This window comes from Carassius gibelio, chromosome B3, assembly GCF_023724105.1.
Source record: "Carassius gibelio isolate Cgi1373 ecotype wild population from Czech Republic chromosome B3, carGib1.2-hapl.c, whole genome shotgun sequence".
Taxonomy (NCBI): Eukaryota; Metazoa; Chordata; class Actinopteri; order Cypriniformes; family Cyprinidae; genus Carassius; species Carassius gibelio.
The window spans coordinates 29,160,578-29,183,167 of NC_068398.1; the positions used below are offsets into that span (position 1 = coordinate 29,160,578).

Below are 22,590 nucleotides of genomic sequence, written 5' to 3' on the forward strand. Positions count from 1 at the left end.
ACTATAAAAATAAGGTGCTCTACCAATGCTGTTATTTTAATCAGATTTTCCTTTGCACTATTGTCTAATATCTTTCTGTAATGTAGAGTTCAGACCATCTGTTAACACAGTAAGCTACATATACAATTTGGTAATAGTGAGATTAGGCAGGTTTTTTTTATTTTTGACTGAAGCATTTTATGGTGTACTCTAACTTTCATCTGGCAGATCTTTAAAACTGTCGGGTGCACTGACCCTTAATGAGAATGCTGATAAATCTATAGATGCGTCCCAAATCGCTTCTATTACGTTTTTTAGTATGAATAGTGCGAGTAGTGCGTTCACACTGAAAATGTAAAAAAGAAAAAGTGCACTTTAAATACCCGGATGATGCACTTAAATAACCAGCTTTAATTACGTAACTAAAGGGGGAGGGCTACTTCGATTATGAATGACAAAGTAACCATATATGGTTGAGTATATAGTGTATAAGTATGAGTGCATAGTGTACGTGGGTTAGATCATTGTTATGAGAGAGTAAAGAAGCGATATATGCTTGCATCACACATACAGTAAAACGTAGCCTTAGAAATCCCCTTCCACCAAAGGCAGAACTAATCCAGAAACCTACGCTTACACCAGTAAGAGATACATACAACAAGTGCACCTACAAGACGGTTTGTGCTGACATCAGTCTGTAATAAATGTGGCACTGGAGCGTGTTTTACAGGGTCTTTTTCTGCCAGAGGCACTGAGACGTTGGTCCAGAAGATGACGTCCTACCTCACTGTGGTAGACGACGCCTCGAAAAATTCACTAATAAGGAAAAGTTCATTGTCGAATTGATAAATGGAGCAATTAATTTTAAAATAAATACAATAACTACATTTTTAAAATGTGTGCTAATGCCCTGGGTTCAAGAGTATGTGACATGCCGTCGATCATCACAGAAAATGATTTGCCTCGTTACTTAGTGCTATTCACTTGGATTTAGGCTACTCCATTTTTAAACAACCGTGTCTTTTTTTATTTTTATTATTATTATTATTTTATGAAAACTTAACACTGTATGTTTTATCAAATAAATGCAAACCTTTTTCAAAACAAACCAACTTTGAACAATAATGTGTCTTTTGTCTTTGACCATTTTCTGTTTAATAGCTTTGTCAAATGAGAAAGTGCGTGTTTAATACTGATTCACTGCATTAAAAAAAAGAAAAAGTAGCCTACTAATTAAAGATTTTGTCCAAACAAACAAACAAACAAAAAAATCAGCACAAATCAGCAGCGATGTTTCAAAACACACCTAAACCAGCATATGCTGGAATTTTCAACATTGTTTCCTTTAAAAATCCATTATGAACACATGAAAAAGCTTCACAAGAACACAGTGAGTCTTGTCAGAACAGAAGCAGCACTGCTAGTTCAGTCCATACTCTGTTGACTTAAGCCCTATGATATATGATGTAAATGCACAAAAACTGTCCATGTTCAAGAGGAGCAGTGTGAATTTTCAGCAGTATTCTCTGTCCCAGTTGTCCAGTATTGTGGGGTTGAAGCAGGATTGTTCACTGCTGTTCACATACAAGGCAGCGTGTTGGTCTGCTTGCTCATGTAATGAAGTGATGTACCATAAGTCTTCTGGCACATCCAGCTCAAGGATCCTCTGGTTGATTCGTTGATTCTTCTCAATGGTCCTCCGCTTGAACTTAAACTCAATGATAGTTTTGGTGTAATGGTTTAGAGCCGTGACTGCTGAGCCCATGCAGGTGCCAAACGAGCCCCACGCCAGACTGAACGAAAGAGTCGAGGAGCATGATAAATGATCACATGTAACGTTATTACCATGTATTAAAATAATATTGAATTGAAACTTTGAACATTTATAAGGGAAATTGCATATTTTTGGTGCTGTTTTTCATCATTGCAATCATTTATTTATTTATTTATTTATTTGTGCAGCGGTTACTATTTTTCATAGTGTGATGTTTGATGAATTGTATTAAAACCAATCAGCTTGGTCTGCAAACATCACAATATATTTGAATTGTAAAAATAGTATTTGGAACTCACAATATGAAAAAAAAGAGGCTTTTAATTTGTAATGTGTCATGTGTTAAACTTACAGATAGGACCAGCTGTAGTCCCATGTCTTAGGTCTCCAGTCTTCTGGACCCATCTGGACAGCTAGCTGGAAAGCTGTTGTGAACATCATATGTGCAACCATCCCGAAAAGGCCTGGGGCACAGAAAATGTACAGAGCATTTTGAGAGAGTCATTTTGCCTTTATCCTCAAAATGTATAAATAAACTCTGTCCAGTTGCAGAGGCCTTTAACACTTAGAACCTTTTTAATGGGACAGATTTGTTATGTTGATTATAGGTTGAAACCACTGATCTATAATATAGAACATATATATAGATCAGTGGTTGAAACCCATTAAACATTAAAAGTGAATATTCCAGAAGACACTGCTGCCACTGCGGCCATGCACATACGCATCATATGGCAGGTTCTGCCGTGCATCGGGTGTGTTCCTGAGCATTCCTACAGTCATCAGGATTAGTGCAAATATAGGGGGAGGGAGGATGGTCTCCACTGGCCATGTCACGTACCAAAACCACTAACCCCCACACCAATCCGATTACAGCACAAACCACCAAATCCCCATGCTGTTGGGACAGATCGCTCATTCAAACCAGAGCAGAAAGGCAGCTACTGTCCAGAACAACCTCTCACCCAGCCCTGCATACATTCACTGCAAAACATCTTTCTTTAAATCATGTTTCCTTTTTTCTCTTGTTTTTCAAAAAAAAAAAAACAATGTATAGCCTCAATGCACTGTAGCTTTGGATAAAAACATCTGCTAAATGCATACATTTAAATGTAAATTAAGATTATTTTAGTTTAAATTAAGATTCAGGAAATTTCAGGACAAGATGTACAGTGATTTTGGTCACAGTTTATTCAAGGTCCAGTTCTCACTATTAATAAACCATTAACTATGACTTTTGAATTAATAAACTCTTAAGTGTCTGCTTATTAGATAGTAAGGTAGTTGTTAAGTTTATGTGTTCAGTAGGATTCTAGTTAATAGTGACAATTGGTCCCTATACTAAAGTGTTACTGTGATTTTTAAAAATGTTTTGCACATTCTTTTCCCACTACATTTTTCTGTATACTCAATCTGACAAAAAAGATTTACCATGTAGTGTCAATGTTGGCCAAAATGAAAATTAATTGAAAATGTTGTTTCTAATCCATGAAAGCTTCAAGATATTTGGATGAAAACCGGGAGGCTTGTTACTGTCCCATTCACTGTCAAGTTAGTTACAATGTCAAGGTAAAGACAAGTATGAAAGACTGTCAGAATAATTAATCTGCCATCAGTGGTTCAACCTTAATGTTATGAAGCAACAAGAATAATTTTTGTATGAGAAGAACAGAAAAATAACAATTTTATTCAACAAGTAGTCTCCTCTGTCTCTCTGCATCACCGTTGCACCATTTTAGAAAACACCTGCTGAAAGCAAAGTGCGTACACTCTTCTTTATCAGCCGTGACACAAGGATGCAATGTTTTCTTTCAAATCGAAGTGTAAATTCACATAGCAAATGCATCCTTGTGGCACAGAAGACCGTACACAGGAAAAGACTTGAATAAAGTTTTTATTTTTGTTTTCTTCTCATACAAAAGGAATTTTCTTTGCTTCATAACATACGGTTGAACCACTGATGGCAGATGGACTATTCTGACGATGTCTTTCATACTTTTCTGGGCTGTGACAGTGTAAGTTCTCGGCAGTTAATGAGACAGTCACAAGCCTCCCGGTTTTCATTCAAAATGTCTTAAACTGTGTTCCAAAGATGAATTAAGCTTTTACAGGTGTGGAACGACATGGTAATTAACATGGTGACATACAGTAGTGATTAATGACTGAATCTTTTTTATTTTGGGGTGGAGTATCCCTTTAATTTGTTGTTGTAAGCAGCCCTGAAGTGTGGGATTCCTTTTTTGAGACATCAAACAAACAAATACATATAGAATGATGATGATGATGATGATGATGATTATTATTATTATTTGCTTTGTTTTTCATTTAAATGCAAAATAAATAAATAAAAATATTGCATAACTTGTCTCAGGAAGGCATCGCTGACCCATCATTGCTCTCTGTAAAGTGTTGGGAACATGTGGAGTTGGATTTGTGCTGTATAATCTCTGACTGGCAGGAGTTGAACTAGCAGGGTTTTTGGCTTTCCTGCCAAATGAGCATTCAAGAGGGACTAATGTTCCTCTGTCTGTTTTTACTGAAAATGTGGAAGCAAGAAGCATAAATGGACATTTGTTGCTTTTCTAGGAAACACAGCCACTTGCAGTTGTGTTTTAGTTAAAGGGTCACCTCATGGAAAACAAGATGCTTATTGCTCTTTCACAACAGTGTATGCTGCAAGGCCTGTGACATTATCAGTGCATTAAAGTAACAGTTCCCATAAACATGAAAATTCTGTCATCATTTACTCACCCTTCATTTTTTTTAAGAATAGTATTTAAGAATTTAGGGATGATTTGAGGATTTACTGTCTCAGGATGCTTAGTCGAGTGATAAAGAGCATGTATACATGTTGAAAAAATAAACTTTACAGTATATACAGTGGTGGCCAAAATTGTCATAAAACTTGACATATTTAAGAGGTTTCCATAGTTTTTTTGTTGAATTGGCCATTACAATACCCATAAAAGTAAATTGCTCAACTATTGCCTGAACTACCTGCGATGGAAGGAATCAGCTGGAACATTGAAAATGATGGAAAGGCCCCCTCGAAGTTCAGACCTCAACCCCAACAAACAAATTTGGGGCATGTTGGAAAATAAACTGGACATATCTATTGTACATTTAAAGGAAAGCCTTTGGCTTGAGTTGTAGAAGGCATGGGATAACATTAGTGTTGAAGTTCTCAGGAAATATACTGAGACTATGCCAGAGAGATGTGCTACATGCTGCAAAAGATGGACATACCATATACTACAGTTCTACAGTTAAAAGTGGATAAAAACATATATATATATATATGTGGGCTTTGAATGTGGTAGTTACACTGCTGTCTATGGAAGGTCAATCAAACAAACAAACAAACAAAACTCATATTTCATCAAAAATATCTTAATTTGTGTTCTGAAGATGAACAAAGTGTCTTATGGGTTTGGAATGACATGAGGGTGAGTAATTGATGAAAACTTTCATTTTTGGGTCAACTATCTCTTTAAACTAAAACTGTTTGTTTAAAACAGCCCTTCAGTATGTCCCGTCCCAAAAAAAAGCTCATCAGTTTTTTAATTTATAGAAATAAGTTACCTGAGAGAGCGGTGCACAGTGCTGCAAAGGCATTGAGCTTGAGTCTGTTTATCAAGTTAAAGCATGGACACATCTCTATCACCATCAGAGCTCCACCGGTGAACAGCAGAGCTATGTACAGACACTCAGCCACAATACACAGCCAGAGCACTCCTGAAAAAGAGACAAACACACACAGAGAGAGAGAGAGAGAGAGAGAGAGAGAGATTATATTTCTTGATTTATCATCCGAGACACTGATGTCCTGCTGCTTTTACACATCATTTATATTTCATTTACATTCCATTTGAATATATTAACATAAACATATGCTTTCATTACAAGTTGGCTGCAACAAAACATAAACTGCCAGCAGGAATAAAGAGCAGAGCTAATACAATATCTCTTATTAAAATTTTTACATTTATCAGATGTAAATATTAAACAAGCTACCATAATAATAGTTTCTTCAATACACGATTAGCATACTTTCATGTTTACCTCCTCTGTTATTGTCATCTTAGATAATATATATTTATAATAACAATAAAAGGATGTGTTCTTTTTCTTACTTTCCAGGGCACTTTCAGCAATCAGTAATAGAAGCTAATTTGTGAAGGATAATGCATGTTTGGTGGTCATATGAATAACATGTAACGCTTGTTACTTACCCACCTATTTCATGATCTGGTGCGATCTCTAAAAAGCTCCTGCAGTTAAACCCTATAAAGAGAAAAGGTTTTGGTGAACACTTGCTACTGGCTCCAGATGTGAATAACACATTTAGCAATGAACAACAATATTTAAATTATCGAGCAAATGTTAATGTTAATTTATAAATAATTAACGCTAATGTTGAATGTAAATTCATGCATGTTCATTATGTGTAACCTAACGCTCTATTTCATAGGTTCACCCAAAGCTGCGTTAGTAGCCGATGCTATGGGAACACCCTCAGGTGTGACGGTTGTCTGAAGCCCATATACAGTAGAGAGGGAATTGCAGTTTGAAAATGCTGATGGAGAAACATATCATAATGCAAATTTGGCCGTGAAATTGGTTTGTCACTATACAGTAGACCTGAAGAGCGTTTACTTTCATATTCAGGTCAATCAGAGAAGTTTCTCAGGTTTGCTTTAAAGTGTACCAATTCTTCCTGCTTCCTTTCAGGCTAGCCTTAGCACCTTGCCCAATTACAATGGTCCATTGGTTCCATTTATGTGTAGACCTTCCTTTTGCATTGGCTAACTGTAGCACATTCTATGGACTTGCTGTCAAGACTTTTGAAGTCTGGGGCCAAAGTTGGATCCCTGGAGGAGTGTCCTACTGCAGAGCCAGCAGACCATGTTTAGGGTAAGTATTAGCCTTAAACTCAATGCAGACATGGCTGAATCCTGCATGTGTTCAGTCATCTCGGACATGTCCCCCTGAATACTTTCAGAACAGGACAGTATGTCAGTGGGAGTCTGATTTTAATATTCTTGGGTAAGTTGCTTCACCAGTGTCTCTTCTGGGCTTTCTCAGTGCATGAGGGTCACAAGTAGATGCTATCAGAGCCTCATCATATGGACACAATGCCAGCTTGAGATTTGAGGTGATTCTCTAGACAGAGTCTGACAGCGCGAGTCAAACACCTCAATAGTAGACAATAATGCAGTCTACTAATGCTTCAAAACCATCAAAGTTTGGATCGGTGGGCATGTCTCAATGCACATAAAGATGGAGATGCTGGCATTGGTCTTTCATCTCGGCTGACTGTGACCATTTTTGAGACAAGGGCTCCCTCCACTAGGAGGTTTTGTACTCTCAAATGGAAGCTATTTGACTCTTGGTGTGGGAATGGTAACTTGGACCCAGTTTTTTGTCTCCCAGTTTATGCGGGGGACAAGATGGTTGATACTCTTCTGGCATGTTTGTGTTCTCTCCTGGGAACTACCTGTGGTTTTAGAGGAGCTCACTGGGTCTCGGTATGAACTGTTGGTGTCAGCCATGTTTCTCTCATGGTGGTACTGTTTATGGTTTTAACATTGCAAAAGTGCATCAGAAATGTGATTTCACTTGTCTATGAGCCTCATAGTTTAACATCATAATCAATAAGCTGATAAACTTATAGTTGAACATGGTTTAAACAGGTGAATTGACTCTTTACCGACAGATTGACTGACAGACGATCTGACCAATCATGAAACAGCTCACTGCATGACACAGTTTCAGACTCAGAGAGCCCATGACAGACTGGCTGCGTGTTTTCTTTTCAGCTGGCATTCACACCACAAACCTGACTTAAAAGCTAAAAAAGCGAAACTTTCATTAGATGTCCCCTTTAAGAAAGACATTAATATATTTACTGTATAAGTTAACATAAACAAAGATTAACTAATGCTGCTTCACCCCAGAAAAAAAAAGAAAAAAAAAAAGATTTTGTACGTCTCTTGAACAGCGAATCAGATATTCTGAAAAATTTGGGCAACCAAACAGTCATTTCATTTTTTTCTTACTACGGAAAGCATTAGTGACCACCAACTCTTTGGTAATCCACATTCTTCCAAATGTCTTATTTTGTGTCCAACAGAAGAAAGAAACTCACCAAGGTTTAGAACAACTTGAGGGTAAATGATGAAAAAATTAAAAATGTTGAGGTTAACTATATCTCTTTAACAATTTCATTAACTGATTTTAACAAACAAACATTCATTTCTCCTGAGTCCAGTCCCAGAGCTGGAAAATGTTCTAGTAGTGTTCTAGTATTTTGGCATTGGGAAGTCAAGTCTTTGATGGGATACTGTCAAGTATCCCATCAAAGAAACACTGTCCAAACCTGCTTTCACTTTTACCAATCACTAGAGGAACCTTCTCCTAAATTACATCCCTATGTGCAGGCAGTCCAACCATGAGAAAGAGCCAGCGATGTCGTCTTACCTATTAAGTCCACGGATTGTTCGCAGGAGAACCAGATTCCTGTGTGGAACTTCCTCATGAGGAACTTCTCTTCTCCGGTCTCGTAGATGTACTGCACCAGCCGCGTGTCGTTGGTGTTGGAGCTGTTAAAGTGGATGCAGTATGTCTGCTTGGCTTTGACCGGCCCCATGCAGAAAGGCTTCACTACCTTCCTGGTCCCCTCACACCAGTAGCTAGTGGTGACTGCTGAGACCGCCAAAGCGAATGCCACGTAGTTAAGCGTGAGAGCCAGGGATGCTCTCCGAGCACTCTGTATACCCATAGTGCTCCAGGAGGCACGAGGAGACAAGCAATCCTGGCTTCGAGGTCCTTGCTTCAGACATTCAAACTCTTTGTAATTGGTATCTTCAGGATTATTGGGTTTTGCTGATCTGTACTTTCTTCTCCTTGACAGACCAACTGAACGAGAGCAGAGCTTTCACAAATGACAGCTGCTCTACTACTTGATGTCTATCTCTAATGCTATCAGGCTGTTATGTTCCGCTCTCACTAACCCTACAGTCCCCCTCCCTACCCATGATTCCCCTCCCCCCCATCCGTTTCTCTGTTATCATTTCAAAGGGCAAATTACATGTGAGACCTTGGTTTTGTTCGTCCATCTAAACCCGTAGCTTATTTTCATGAGCATAGCAATAATGCAGATTATCAATCAGATTATTCTTCAATCTGATGCTGGGCTGTTTGCCAGCGTCTCAGTGGAAACTTCCCCCATTTTTTAAGACTTACAGATTTTTGAACAATGTTTTTTACAGTAAAAAAAAAAAAAAAAAATCTTTGATGCTGTGAAGAAGCTCTTACATATTTTTTTGCATGCACGAACATGCACACACACGGCTTATACTGTATATATGTGTGTGTGTGTGTGTGTTTGCACACAAAGCAAATCCTGTCCTATTTGGCAGATGGATGACTGATGCAGGATATTTCATACATATATAGGGAAACAGCTGTGACAAATATGATTAGGGGCTGACAGATGTCAGCTTAAATGGACTCTCATCCAAGCCCTCAAGGGCTTATGTAATAAATTTTAATTTAACATTTATTATTCAAGAATTTACAAACAATCCAGTGGAAAATAAAGAGATTAGCATTGCATTTTTATTAAATGCTTAGATGTTTGTTGCTATTTACTCACCTTCATGTGGAACACATAACGAGATATTTAGCAAAATGTCCATGCAAAAAACCATACAAGGAAATTCCAATAAGACTTTAGGAAACACATATTTACTATTAACTAAGATTCAATAAACTCCCAGTTCGCTGCTTATTAATAGTTAGTAAGGTAGTTTTTAGTTTAAGTATTGGGAAGGATTAAGATACACGTATCAAAAATATGGCCATACAGAACAAGGCATTAATTATGAAATAAATGTTTTTCTACAAATATTCGTTGGACACAATTATTGGCACCCTTTGAAATTAAAACATCTCTGAACTATATTCCCATTCATATTTACAATTTTGAGCACTCCAGCATGATTATAAACATGAAATTATCCAGCCATTGCTTCCTGTTTCACAGAAATATAAAGAGGAGAGAAAACAAAGCCCAAATTCTCTTAATCATATATCAAAATGAGAAAAACCAAAGAATATATTTCCGATGTGCATCAAAAGATAATTGAGCTTCACAAATTAGTGAAGTGGCTTAAAGAAAAGAGCTAGAGAAATAATTAGGAATTTCCAATCAACATAAAATGTTCTGCCTGGAAGAGGACGTGTGTCTATATCATCCTAATGTGCAGTGAGAAGGAGAGTTTGAGTGGCTAACGACTCTCCAAGGATCACAGCTGGAGAATTGGGTTCAGAAAACCTTTAAAAAAATTGTCAAACAGAACTTACAATCACCACATGTTGTTTGGGAGGGTTACAAGAAAAATTATCCTAGCTCATCCAAAAACTAATTTAAACATATTCAGTTATCAGCCATGACTGGAACTTCAAATGGGACTGGCTTCTATGGTCAGATGAAACCAAAAAAAAAAAACCAAAAAAAAACTTTAGCAGCAAACACTCAAGAAGGGTTTGGTGAACACAGGGATAAAAAGTACCCCATGTGTACAATGAAATATACTGCTGTATTTTTGATGTTGTGGGCCTATATTTCTGCTGGAGGTCCTGGACATCTTGTTTAGACACATGGCATCATGGATTCTATTAAACCTATTCTATTAATCTTCCAACCGTACAATAATCCAAACACAAACCTCAAAAACAACACCGAAATGGGTCACTGAGCTCAAAACCAAGCTTCTGCTATAGCCCTTCCAGTCATCTGACCTGAACCCTACAGAAAATGAGAGGAGTGAACTGAAGAGGAGAAGCTGGGAATTTGAAGGGTCTGGAGTGATTCTGGATGAAGGAATAGTCTCTGATCTCTTGTCAGTTGTTCTCTAACCTCATCAGGCATTATAGGAGAACAATTTAGAGCTGTTAAACTGGCAAATGGAGGTTTCAAAAAGTATTGAATAAAAGGGTGCCGATATTTCCCCCCATTTTAAATTCTTATTATCCAATGAAAGGATACATTTTTGTGAATTTTTAAAATAAAAGATCAAAAGGATTAACAATGCATATCAATTTTCACAGCCTTCTTTAATCATATTTACCAAGGGGGCCAATATTTTTGGCCACTACATTTCAATCTGTTCCTCAGAAAAATACATGGGAAGATTTCTGAAAACTTGGAATATAGTACATGTTGCATTGCTTTATTAGATGTGCTTGACATCACTTAATGTTCATTCACTCCTCGAAAAATGCAGCATGAACATTCAACTGAATGCTTGTTTTTATGATCCAAAGAAGCCATGTAGATGAGTAAATGAAAACAGAAATTGTGTTTTTTTAAACAATACATTTCAGTAGGCTCTAATAATTACATTTAGTTTTTTTTTCTCCTCCAATGCCATTTCACATGAACAGGTGACAAGGATTCATCCTAGAGGATAAAGATTGGAAATATAGGGGAAAAAAAGGAAATTACTCAGTTTTTTTTCTCAGAGGTGCCGTTGAACAGGAAATGTCAGGAATGGATTAAGGCTCATAATTTCACAGAACAGTGGTGGATGTTTATGTAATATGGAATCCAGATGTTTATCTGTTTCTGGATATTCCATGCTCTGTCACGGATATTCCTTTTTTTTTCTTCCTTTTTTTTCTTCCTCTTTTTTCCTTTTTTTTTATTTTTATCATGCCACCTCTACAAAGTGTTTCTGAAAATCCATAATAATAATAATAAAATACATGTAATATAAAAAATGTAATGTATGTAATATACACATTTAAATACAAACATATATGTGTATGTAACTCACAGGGGACAGATCCATAAACATCTTTTAAAAGGAGTTTCCGATGCAGTATCTGACATCTGATGTGGATTATGACCTTATAGGACATACTTAATCGTTCTACACAAACAACTCACTACATTCATTGGCATACATAATACGGTAGAGGCTGAAACTTTGTCCACGCTTTTTTACATGTATTAGATGCTTGAGGTGCATCGCACTGAATTTTTGCAAGGATATTAATTTAGACTTTAAAATGACATGCTCATTAAAATGTGCAAAACAACCAAATATGATTATCAAAGTAATGAGACATGTATAAAGTAGAGCAATGAGAACAATTGAGGCAAATGAGTCGAACACCACAGCAGATTTGGTTTCATTTTTAAATGTCCAAACTGTTTTAGTGATGAGCCAGTTTATTTCGTACTGTACGTTGCACTTCATGCATTCATTTCAAAACTAATCCTTCAATATCTGGGCATGAGGTGGAATGTTAAAGTGCATGAGCTGAGATTGTAATCAGGACCACGCTGCCCACTTGATTACGGTTTTGCTGTAATGTCCTGGAAAAGAGAAGCTAAAGCATAAACCTGCTTTATGTAATCCTTACCTGCATATCATGCAAAATGACAAATGTTTCTGTAGTAATTTTAAAATCACAATGTCCACATTAGATAATCCTGTTAAATCATGGAATACAACTGATTACATAAATCAGATTTGACTACTCTCAAGCCAAGCCACAGAGCTCGTATGAAAAAGAAAAACGGTTATCCCTTAATAATCAAAAACTCGAAGGACACCTAACTCTTTTGCAGGCTTTGGCTGGCTACTTGACTTGTGATAGATAATATGTTTATTAGATGAGACTGTGTGGCCTAGATTTGACCAGTCCAGGTCCAGGCAGCGCAACAGTCATAAGGATGTGCCTGGCGTCAGACATAAGCCCAGTTTCCTAACCCACTGACACCACGGCAGTTTAACCAGGTAAGATGTGTTAAGGATGTGGGTATTAGATCTGCCTGACATGATATGTGCGAGCTCACCACTAGTGGCACCATGTCCAGAAATATCTATCAACTTCCAACAGGTTTTAAAAAATATGTTTGCACTTCGTATGACAATATTCTGTATTTCATATATACATTGCATTACTTTATTGAATTCAGGTTTGTTGCTATTTTGCACTTTCAGCACATTAAGGCTAATGCTAATGATCCTGAACAAAAAGCTAAGAATCAAAGGACAGCAGACACTATCACTAAGATCAGTTTCCCTTTTTTGGCTGGCAGATCTGTCTTCAGTCATAAGCTGGTTAACAAAGCAGTATTGACCTCCATTGACTTGAGGCAACACAAATAGGCAATGTGTGCTAATGAGGTCAGAGCTGTTCCCCAAACAAACCAAAGCACAACAACCCTACCACACACACACGCCACAATAAACCGCATCAAATTCAAAAAAAGTAACACTAATTGACATGACACTTTAGGACAGGGTTACAAAATCCAATATGCCTGTCTATCATAAATATAGAAAAGTCATGCCCCTGATACTACTAAAGATAGCTCTCCTCACTGAACCCCACTCAGGACGGGAAGCACAGAATAACCGAGCATTCACACTCTTGCGTTTAAAGCCTGACACAACTGAATGGAACAGAAAGCCTCATAAATTCAGGACGAATCCTAAAATAAACGAAATGGAACTGCATTGCACCACAACAGCTGCTTCCAGTGCATGCAGATTCTCTGCTAGCTGCAGATGTGGTGTAATATCAGCTCTGTACCAGTTAGTTTTGACTTTCTGTCTCGGCATAACCTGCCACGGATGTATATTCTTAAAAAGAAAAAGTGGTTGACATAGAACACGGGTGTCCAAAAACAGTCCTGGGGGGACACTGTCCTGCAGCTTCAAATTTCCACAACACACCTGCCTGGATGTTTCTAATAAGACCTTGATTAATTAAAAACTCTATAGGGCATTGGCCCTCCAGGAGCTGGATTGGACACTCCTGCCATAGAAGAACAAGTTTTGGATCCCCAAAGAGTCTTTCAGTAAACCGTTCTTGAGTCTTGCATGGAATCGATTTATTATTATGATGAAGAAGCAAATTTAGGTAAGTACGGGTAAGGGTCACTGACAGGTCATGACCAATTTGATGGATGGGTGTCAAATGAAACCAAAGCTTAAGGTCCAAAACATCCCAAACTGCTCAGATGGATAGAAAAAAAATGCAACAACCATAGTTGAAACTCATGGGGCATTCAAAAAACAAACAAGGCCCCGTGCCTTGATTTCAAGTCTCTATCCACTTGTTAAGTCATGACATAAGGAATACCATTTCAGGGACCAAGTCTCTACTCGTTTCAATTGAGAATCCCAAACAGTTGTTTATGACCACTAATTATTTATAGCAAAGCTTTAAAAAAAACTCTCAACAGTCTCCAGGCTCACGATGCCCTGGACACCAATAAATTAACCACTCTTAAAAGATAGATCTGGCCAATTGAGATTTTGGTTATTTTTCGGTAGTATTACAGCACGCTGTGAGTGTACATTAGCACAATTTGCTGTTTGCATTCGGCATCTGATTTGCATTTTGGACCTAGAAATGATGACGTCCAATGCCAGATGTGAGATTCCCAAAATAGTGTTTCTTGAAGAGACACCATTCTGTCATATGAACCACCACACTGTTTATATTTCTGAAGATGTAGGGTGTCGTCCCATTTATAAATGCACCTCCGGGATTTTACGCATCCTGTTAATTACCTAGTCCATTTAAAGTAACAGCAGATGGTCGTGTAAGCTGCTGGTCTTACTGGAATATGAACCCCCAATGTAAAGCACAGCCGTCCCACACTTTGAGTGACGCTAATCGCATTGCTCATCTCACTTGATGACACAGGTCAGTAGCAAAGGGCAGAGTTCTGTTTGCTATCCTCGTATTGTAAGACCCAGTTGTAAAGGAGCAAATCGACATAATGCAGCACTCATCAGTAGTAGTGTGACGTAACTAACTAATCTTTCAGAAAGCCTGTCTGGATTTAAATAGAGATATTCATAATCCCATTCAGCACTTAGAGGAGTTGTCAGGGGGAGCCAAACCCAAAGAGGGGCCAGCGACAGCACTCAACACATCGCCGTCACATTGTCTGGTCGGAGAAAGAAACGCTGAGATAACGTGATACAAGAGAGGAGGGTGGGTGAAAGCAGAAGGAGACTCAAAAACTGCAAAACTGCCCCTTTGACTCTGCTTGGGAATATGGGGAACACCAAAAGCGGCGCTTTGTCCAAAGAGATTCTGGAAGACCTGAAGCTGAACACCAGATACACCGAGGAAGAGCTCTGCGCATGGTACGCCACCTTCCTCAAGGAGTGTCCTACCGGACGCATCACCAAGGAACAGTTCGAGGGCATCTACGCCAGTTTCTTTCCAGATGCGGACCCTACCGCTTACGCTCGGCACGTCTTCCGCAGCTTTGACACTAATGCCGATGGCACCTTGGACTTTAAGGAGTACATTGTGGCGCTTCACCTTACCTCATCAGGCAAGACCATGCGCAAACTGGAATGGGCGTTCGCTCTGTACGACGTAGACGGCAACGGGACCATCAGTAAAAACGAGGTGCAGGAGATTGTACGGGTGAGTATCGCTCATAATTGGCACATCTTGCATTTTTTGTTGATTGAGTATGGAATGAAGTTCGTTAAATGGAGGTTGTTTGCATTCATTGCTCATGGCATTTAGTCGAAATATAGTCCAAAAGTTATGAGCAGATGGATCAAGAAGCTAGATCACCCCACTTGATAATTCAACTTACAGTCACTTGAACACGACCAATGCCATTAGTTTTCGATATAGCATTGGTTTGTTGTTAGGTTAAGAATGACAGAGTTGTAATATATTGCATTCTACTGGTCACAGTCAATATTCAACATGATTCCCGTCGAAGACCAGAAGAACCTTCGGGAAGACGAGGACACGCCAGAAAAGCGAGCGGACAAAATCTGGAACTTTTTCGGAAAGAAGGAAGACGGTAATAACTCAATCACACAATGCGCCGTTGCTGCAGACTTCACAAATCATGGCGTGTTCTAACAATCCGTGCATCTTCACAATTGTCTTCACAGATAAGATTGGAGAGGGGGAATTCATTCAGGGCGTCATGGAAAACAAAGACATCTTGAGGTTGATACAGTTCGACGAGCCGAAGAAGATCCAGGAAAAACTTAAGGAGAAGAAGCATTAATGGCCACATTCCCATGAGACTGATTTCTATTGATTTGACACTAAACCAACACGATACAGACTGCTTCTCCAGGCCACAGTCTGGAGACATTCAGACACTCTGTCCACACACACGTCAAGAGAAATGAAGCAGGCCAATGTAGATTTTCTTGTAACACACACAAGTCTTGTTTTCTGGACCATCACCACTTCTACTTGAAGGGCCGCACTGATATTTTGATTGGTTTTAGAATCCAATCGATAAGAGGTCCAATCAAATTAGGCTTGTGTTAACAGTCCAGCTCTCTGCTCAATCCTCTTAGGATCTGAAGGTCGGGTAAGACAAATCCACAGGGTCCAGTGGCTCTCCTCTTTTAGATCTCTTCAGGGTTAAGGTGGTTTAAGTGCTCAACATGCATTCATCAGACACTGAAACCATCTGTTCAGCAGGTGACTCAAGAGTTTTTAAAGAACAAATTTCTTGTATTGTGTTTCTTAGGATGTGTAGAATGGGTGATGAGAATTTTATGTGAAAATTTAGGAACACATATTAAACATTTATAAATCTATGTCATTACTGATCAATCCACCAATGGCAATAAGCCATTAAAAAAAAAGTGGTTTCTGCCCATTTCAGATCAAAGATTATTGTTAAAATAACCATCTACAAGCCTGTCACGATTGACTGTGGTCTCTGTATGTGTAGTTCTATGATAATTTAGCTACCTGATGCATTAGATGAGTGTCTATAAATATATAAAGGGCTCATTTGCAAAAACAGATAGCTCTGTTCAGAACAATTTTCAAGAATATATATATATATGTGTGTGTGTGTAATGTCAAAAAAAGGAGTTATCTGCTTTTGCAAATTCATTAAAAAATATATATTTTTTACCTTTTTTAGAGCAAGTAATTGGTTATATCATATAAACACCACTTTTTTGTTTTGACCTACTTTTGTACACAATATTATCACACAAAAAAAGCTGTCTCAAAAAGTATATTTATCTGGACCTTTAATTATCTGATTGAGTTCAGAGTGAGATTAGAGTCTTGAGACTAAGCAAGTTTAGACTTACTAAACTTGAATACTAAGGGCTCTCACCCCAAGTGTATCTTTATCATGTTGACGCTGCTTACGGCCAAAGCTTTAAGGACAAGCCTGAAACATAGGGGCTTACCTCTTTCTTTTCTTAAAGCCGTCTTTGGCTCAGGATAATGCATGGCCTGGTTTCAGCAGTGGGACAGTGAGCTGCAAAACAATGGCCAGAGCTCTGCAGCCTGGCTGCTTTTGACTCGGTGGAAAACAGAGGCTAATAGGTCACTTATGAGTATCAGTATTATTAGTAGTGTAATTGTTGTATTAAAATAACATGAAAAAAGTCTTTTTATGGAAATATGTGTTTTTGGTTTAAAATGCCATTGTTTTGAAGCAGGGGTTTAAGATTTGGGTGGTTAGCTGCAAAAGTTAGTATACATTTGGCATGCAAAAATCTTCTTTCTCCATTAATGCTGGGTTAAATATGGACAAACCCAGCGATTGGGTTGTTTTCAACCAACAGCTGGGTTAAACGTTTAACCCAACATTCTGGGCAGTAACCCAACCGCTGGGTCAAAAACAACCCAATCACTGGGTTTTTCCATAGTTTACCCAGAGCTGGGTTGTATTTAACCCAGAATGTTTTAAGTTGGCTTGTATACAGAAGAAATACAACATTTTAGCAACATATAAAAACTTAATTATTATGGTAGACACTTTTTCATTGACCAATTTTGGGGGGCCTCAAGTGATTGGTTTAGAAATAAAAGAACCTTGAAAATAGAAAAAAGTTAGCACACCAGTGCTCTAAAAATGCAATAATTTGAATCTTTTTTTTGGTCGCGCACCTTGTTTGAGAGTTTTTCCAGGCACGTGCCTACTTTGTTTTGATACAATTTATTTCTCATAAAAAAAAATTAAAAAAAAATACTGAACTGAATGCCCATCAAGACAGCGGCATAAAATAAAATAAATTGAACTAAAGCAGCATGTGGCAGATGTTAGTTTTTTTATTTTATTTTTATTTTATTTTTATTTATTTTTTTGAGTACAGTACAGATTAAACAATATTCCCACTGAACGATGAAATGCTTTTAGGTTTTTCCCTCCTCATAAATTTGATGGTGGTCATTTCTTCTAAGGATAAATTATTTTTCAGATCTCTGAGCATCTATATGGCACCCTGAGGCTGTCCTTTTACTAATGAAATTTAGCGTAAAAATAAAAAAAAACCCTCAGTGGTGATAAACAATTAGAGTTCTTTTTTATTATTATTATTATTATACACAATGTAGTCATTTCCTGGGCAAATTCAACAAACATCATATCTTCATAAACATGTTGATAAATGAATATTATCAATGAAAACTATTAAGTTGAGAGCAAATAAATCAACATTTACAATATTATATATATGCATATATATAAAAGATCCAGTTCGGAACACAGACATTCAACTGAACGGTTCTTCAGAATACACAGAATGCACACCATTGACATCAAGATTTAATACAAGTTCTGCAACATGTAGTTCTAGAATAGCTTGGGCAATGCAGTACAGTAAAACTTGTTACATGCTAAACAGCAAATGTAAACCAGTCATACCCATATAAGGTGAAAAGAGAGCGTTTGCTAGTAACTTCCAAATAATAAAGTAAATAATAACCTGAATGCATTACCTTTCATGGTACAGCATTTTTCCTTATAAATTTTAGATTTACTTTCACATGTTTGGACATGCTAATGTGCATTTGACAATGTTTTCAGCTGAGCACGTGTGATCCAAATCATGCACCGGATTTCTGGTGTGCTTGTTTTTATAGGGCAACATTTTTATCAAACCCAAACCACTGTTTTTCTTCCCATACTGACTGATAGTAAAAATAAATACAAATCTGGCAGGTTTTTTTCTTTTTTTTTAAGTGTGCTCTGACTTCCTGTGCCATATAAATGTATCAAATGTCTCAATATCACTGTATAAAGTTTTGAAAACGGCAAGGTTTCATCTATCTTCCAGTATAGCTGTTTCGGCTCAAACAGTGTTGTAACTAGCTGCCTATGACAATGTGCATCCAGCAGAAAACTGTGGCATCAATCAATCAGATGTTTACTTATCTTTTAAAACAGTATACGACGAAGACTACAGAGAGATGAGCATGATGTAGGACGAGCCTGACAACAAATACGGACAACAAAACGCCACGCATATATTTACAATTATGTACAAACACTTAACACATTAGATTGTGAACATTCCAAGGCAATTAACCTTTAGGCACTAAAAGGTGTACATTACAACACAAATCAATAAATTCCACCTTTGATTGACACCCGGAGTCTACAGCCGAACCATATAATTTCACCATTGAGAAACAGTCGATAAACTGCTTCAGGGCAACCTACAGAAGAAATTTAGACGCCAGTAGAGTAAACCTGGCTGCATAAGGGGATTTCTTGGCTTCGACTGGGAAAAATTATATGACTTTGCTATCGAGTCCTGGCTAGTTGACACGTCCTCCATGAACACAAGCAATGGACTAACCAGCACCACTCAACTAACACGTCCATTAACCAAACACAACTAGTCCTACATTTAGACAAAACATGCTTTTCTGTAAAATAAATCTGCAAAAGTATGAAAATATAGCGATTCCATACCTAAACGATGCAACCTGACCCCCTCGCTCATAAGGAAATGCCGTTGATTCGCCAGCGGTTTATGTGGAGTTTGTGTAAAATAGCATTAAAAACTTTCCACTGCATTCCTTTGCTTTTTTTTTAAATACAACACCGATTTAACAATACCAAACAATGATATGCTTTAACCTATTTCAACCCCCTGTAACTCTGATGCTGGACATTTCTGTTAAGGATTAATCATTTTTTAGGTGTTTGAACACCCATGTGGCATGCCGTTGGTTTACACCTTAGTCCAGGCAACTGTAAATATCTAATAGCTGTGTAGTTCAATGTGCATACACTATTTCAACACTAAAACGATCAAAAGAATTTGATTGGATGACATTTGTTTAATGGGAAATAAACAAAGAGCTGTTTTACTGTACAGTGTTCGTCCAGATCTATATCAGTGAATGGTATGTCATGAATAACAGACATACCAGGAAGTCTTAAGTAGCATCTTATTCAGAGGACATGGAGGATTATATGGATGGCTACTCGGTATCATAACGCGCCTGCTGTGCTGCTGTCCGTTCCCGCCACTGGTTCCACATGACATTAAAAAAAAAAAAAATCTCCTATAAAGCTATGAGGTTGTAATTATCTAATATTTTCAGTGGAGATCCACAAAGCAAGCAGTGCTTCAAGGGGTGATACCTGTATGGCTTTGGCTGAGAGGTTGAAGTACTCAGGTAGACAGGCATGCAGGTAGATTCATATACTGTATAATGCGTGTGTGCGTTTGTGTGTTTTGTCTAGATGTCCATGTCCACAGGTCTCAGATCCCCCGTCTTGTGTTCCTTCACCCAGAGCTCTCGGTCTTTGGCAGGATCCACACTCTGCAGGAGCTGGTCCACCGGCTCCATCGTCTAAGACACGAGACAAATCAGAAAAGGTCGAAGATTTGTGTAAATAGTACTTTGTACATAGTAGTTTGGCGGCTATTAAGGCTGACGTGTCCATTAAAGCTGAGATCCAGTTTGAGATCCATCTGTTAAACACAGTCAGACTTGGGGCGAGTGTTACTCTGAAGCTAGGCTCCTGTGAAGGTGTTTACACTCTGTTTGCCCTCAAACACAAGCTGTGCGGTTTTCTAATGTGTCTCTTAACTTCGGATTTGGCAAATCGTTAGGTGACTGAAATCCACGCATTATCTGAAGATTATCTTGACAAGCACAAATACAGAGAAATGGAGGCATTTGAATCTACAAGAGTTTCTTTCTGAGTTAGCTTGTATGATAACGGTTTCAGCTTACTTTATTATTATTTATTTAATTTTTTTTTTTACTTTGTATCACTTCATCATAAAAAGTATTCAGACCCTTACAAATTCATGAATGTCTGCTTAATATAACAAAATATATAAAACCTATTGCAAAGAGGGGAAAAAAATCACATTTACAGTATACACCAAGTAATTATGGCAAGTAACAGGAATTATTAAGCAATAGTTTAAAGAAAAATAAGGAAAAGGAAATAGTATTTTCTTGTAAACATGCTACAGTAATCTTTTTAAAATTATTATTTACAACTTTACATATGTATTTACAACATTATAACAGCTGGTTTCACACATACATTAAAATACCCAGAACACCAGCTGATCAGTCACTGAGCACAAATGTCTCAGATTATTTCTGAGAAAAGCTTGTGCAGTATTTATTTTCACTGAGAATAGAGCGCATGATAAAGCTCGCGTAATGAGATTCTTAGATCGTATAAAAGATAATGTGAAAACCGCTTTAATGTAATTGTAAAGCAGTATAGATAGCTGCAGATCTTATCTGGATGTGGAGCAGAGTTGGCTTCTGAGACTGGGTTCAGCTGGGACACACTGCTGTTACTCACACTTTGGTTGAACATGTCCGTCTCATGCCGCAGTGTGGTGTACTGACGCAGAAGCTGCTGTATCGTCTCCACCCGCTCCACCTCCAACCTCTCCAACTCCTTCAGAGCACAAACACAGACCATCACACACTTAAGATCAGCCTTGCATATATATATGTTCTTTGTGGTGAAATTACTTATTCATAACACAGTAAAACCTTTCAAGACAGACGTATCATGAGCGCAATTTTAAGATACAGAAGTCACAATATTTTAATTGGTCAGAATACTGCATTATGTTTCTAAATTCAGTGTAAAGAACTACACTACCCACAATCCTTCACCAGGCTCCACCAATCAGAAAAGAGGATGTTAGCAGAAACCTGTACATAATTTCTGTAAATCAAAACCTTAATATATATGGTTTAATACTTATCATAAATGACTGTCAGCCATTAGTTTTATAATGAGCAGTATATTATGACATTTGCAGTGCTTTTGTAGTTTATAGTTCATTGTAGTTGTAGTTCATTGCCTACTCAAAAGCATTTTTTTTTCTTTCAAAATTTCAATCAAAATCTGAGATGAATCATCTTAGACTTGGTTTGTTAAGTTCATGCTTACAACCCTTATTAAAACAATATAGATTCTATAGGGAGGGAAAATACAGTACTTGGAATTAGCTGATAGTATTTTAGATTTTAGATATTTACTGATAGTAATTGTAACATTAGTGTGTTTTTCCCATATTGTCGTTGCTGCCGCTTTGTAAAAGCAACGCAAATTTGTTCATTACAGTTTTACATTGATTAAAAAAGGTAGATAACAAAAATAATAATAATGATAATGATAAATAAGCCTCAAGGAGAATCATTAAGATAATTCATACATCACTGCATTATGAATATGCATGAAGTGTCATTTTGCATAAGAAAACTATAGAGACTAGAAAATAATTATTAATAAAATAATATAAATAAATACCAGGCTTGTGGTGACCATCTCCTCAAACCACTTTGACTGACCCTGATTGTAAAGGTCCACACAGCGCATCAGATCATCACCTGTTCACATAAAACATAGAGACATCATTACAATCACACATGCACTTACACAAATTAACTATTTAATTACACAAAAATATTAAATAGAAAAAAAAGAAAATGTAGTGTGGTTAATGCATAAACCAAGTGGGGGTCAAATCTGCCAAAGGAACAAAACAATACAAACCTAG

At 37.5% G+C, this 22,590-nt stretch overlaps 3 protein-coding genes across 5 annotated transcripts in view; 1 reads left to right on the top strand and 2 right to left on the bottom strand.

Moving 5' to 3' along the window:
• Positions 1-1,110: 1,110 nt before the first annotated feature.
• Positions 1,111-8,761, bottom strand: LOC127953903 (germ cell-specific gene 1-like protein). Its single transcript, XM_052553273.1, has 5 exons — positions 8,234-8,761; positions 5,990-6,037; positions 5,336-5,488; positions 2,106-2,217; positions 1,111-1,772 (listed from the first exon to the last, which is right to left on the bottom strand). Exons 1-5 carry the CDS (start codon positions 8,532-8,534, stop codon positions 1,493-1,495), a joined length of 894 nt encoding a protein of 297 aa, XP_052409233.1. The 5' UTR covers positions 8,535-8,761; the 3' UTR covers positions 1,111-1,492.
• A 5,738-nt stretch (positions 8,762-14,499) lies between these two features.
• LOC127953911 (recoverin-like) lies at positions 14,500-16,380 on the top strand. Its single transcript, XM_052553285.1, has 3 exons — positions 14,500-15,226; positions 15,509-15,620; positions 15,715-16,380. The coding sequence occupies exons 1-3, from the start codon at positions 14,846-14,848 to the stop codon at positions 15,831-15,833; spliced, it is 612 nt and encodes a 203-aa protein (XP_052409245.1). The 5' UTR covers positions 14,500-14,845; the 3' UTR covers positions 15,834-16,380.
• Positions 16,381-18,097: 1,717 nt separating this feature from the next.
• gas7a (growth arrest-specific 7a) overlaps positions 18,098-22,590 on the bottom strand; it is a 38,870-nt gene continuing 34,377 nt past the window's right edge. For all 3 annotated transcript variants that reach the window (XM_052553263.1, XM_052553265.1, XM_052553264.1), the window contains 3 exons: positions 22,341-22,420; positions 21,378-21,476; positions 18,098-20,398 (listed from right to left, as the gene is read on the bottom strand). In XM_052553263.1, the coding sequence (XP_052409223.1) occupies positions 20,285-20,398; positions 21,378-21,476; positions 22,341-22,420 (293 nt within the window). In that variant the 3' untranslated portion in view covers positions 18,098-20,284. The remainder of the gene's footprint in view (positions 20,399-21,377; positions 21,477-22,340; positions 22,421-22,590) is intronic.

Coding starts and splice junctions, on each gene's coding strand:
- LOC127953903 (XM_052553273.1), bottom strand. CDS start 8,534: ATGGGTATACAGAGTGCTCGGAGAGCATCCCTGGCTCTCACGCTTAAC. Junction 6,038..8,233: donor ACAATCCGTGGACTTAATAG/GTAAGACGACAT, acceptor TTCTCTTTATAG/GGTTTAACTGCAGGAGCTTT. Junction 1,773..2,105: donor GACTACAGCTGGTCCTATCT/GTAAGTTTAACA, acceptor TCTTTCGTTCAG/TCTGGCGTGGGGCTCGTTTG.
- LOC127953911 (XM_052553285.1), top strand. CDS start 14,846: ATGGGGAACACCAAAAGCGGCGCTTTGTCCAAAGAGATTCTGGAAGAC. Junction 15,227..15,508: donor AGGTGCAGGAGATTGTACGG/GTGAGTATCGCT, acceptor TACTGGTCACAG/TCAATATTCAACATGATTCC. Junction 15,621..15,714: donor TTTCGGAAAGAAGGAAGACG/GTAATAACTCAA, acceptor TTGTCTTCACAG/ATAAGATTGGAGAGGGGGAA.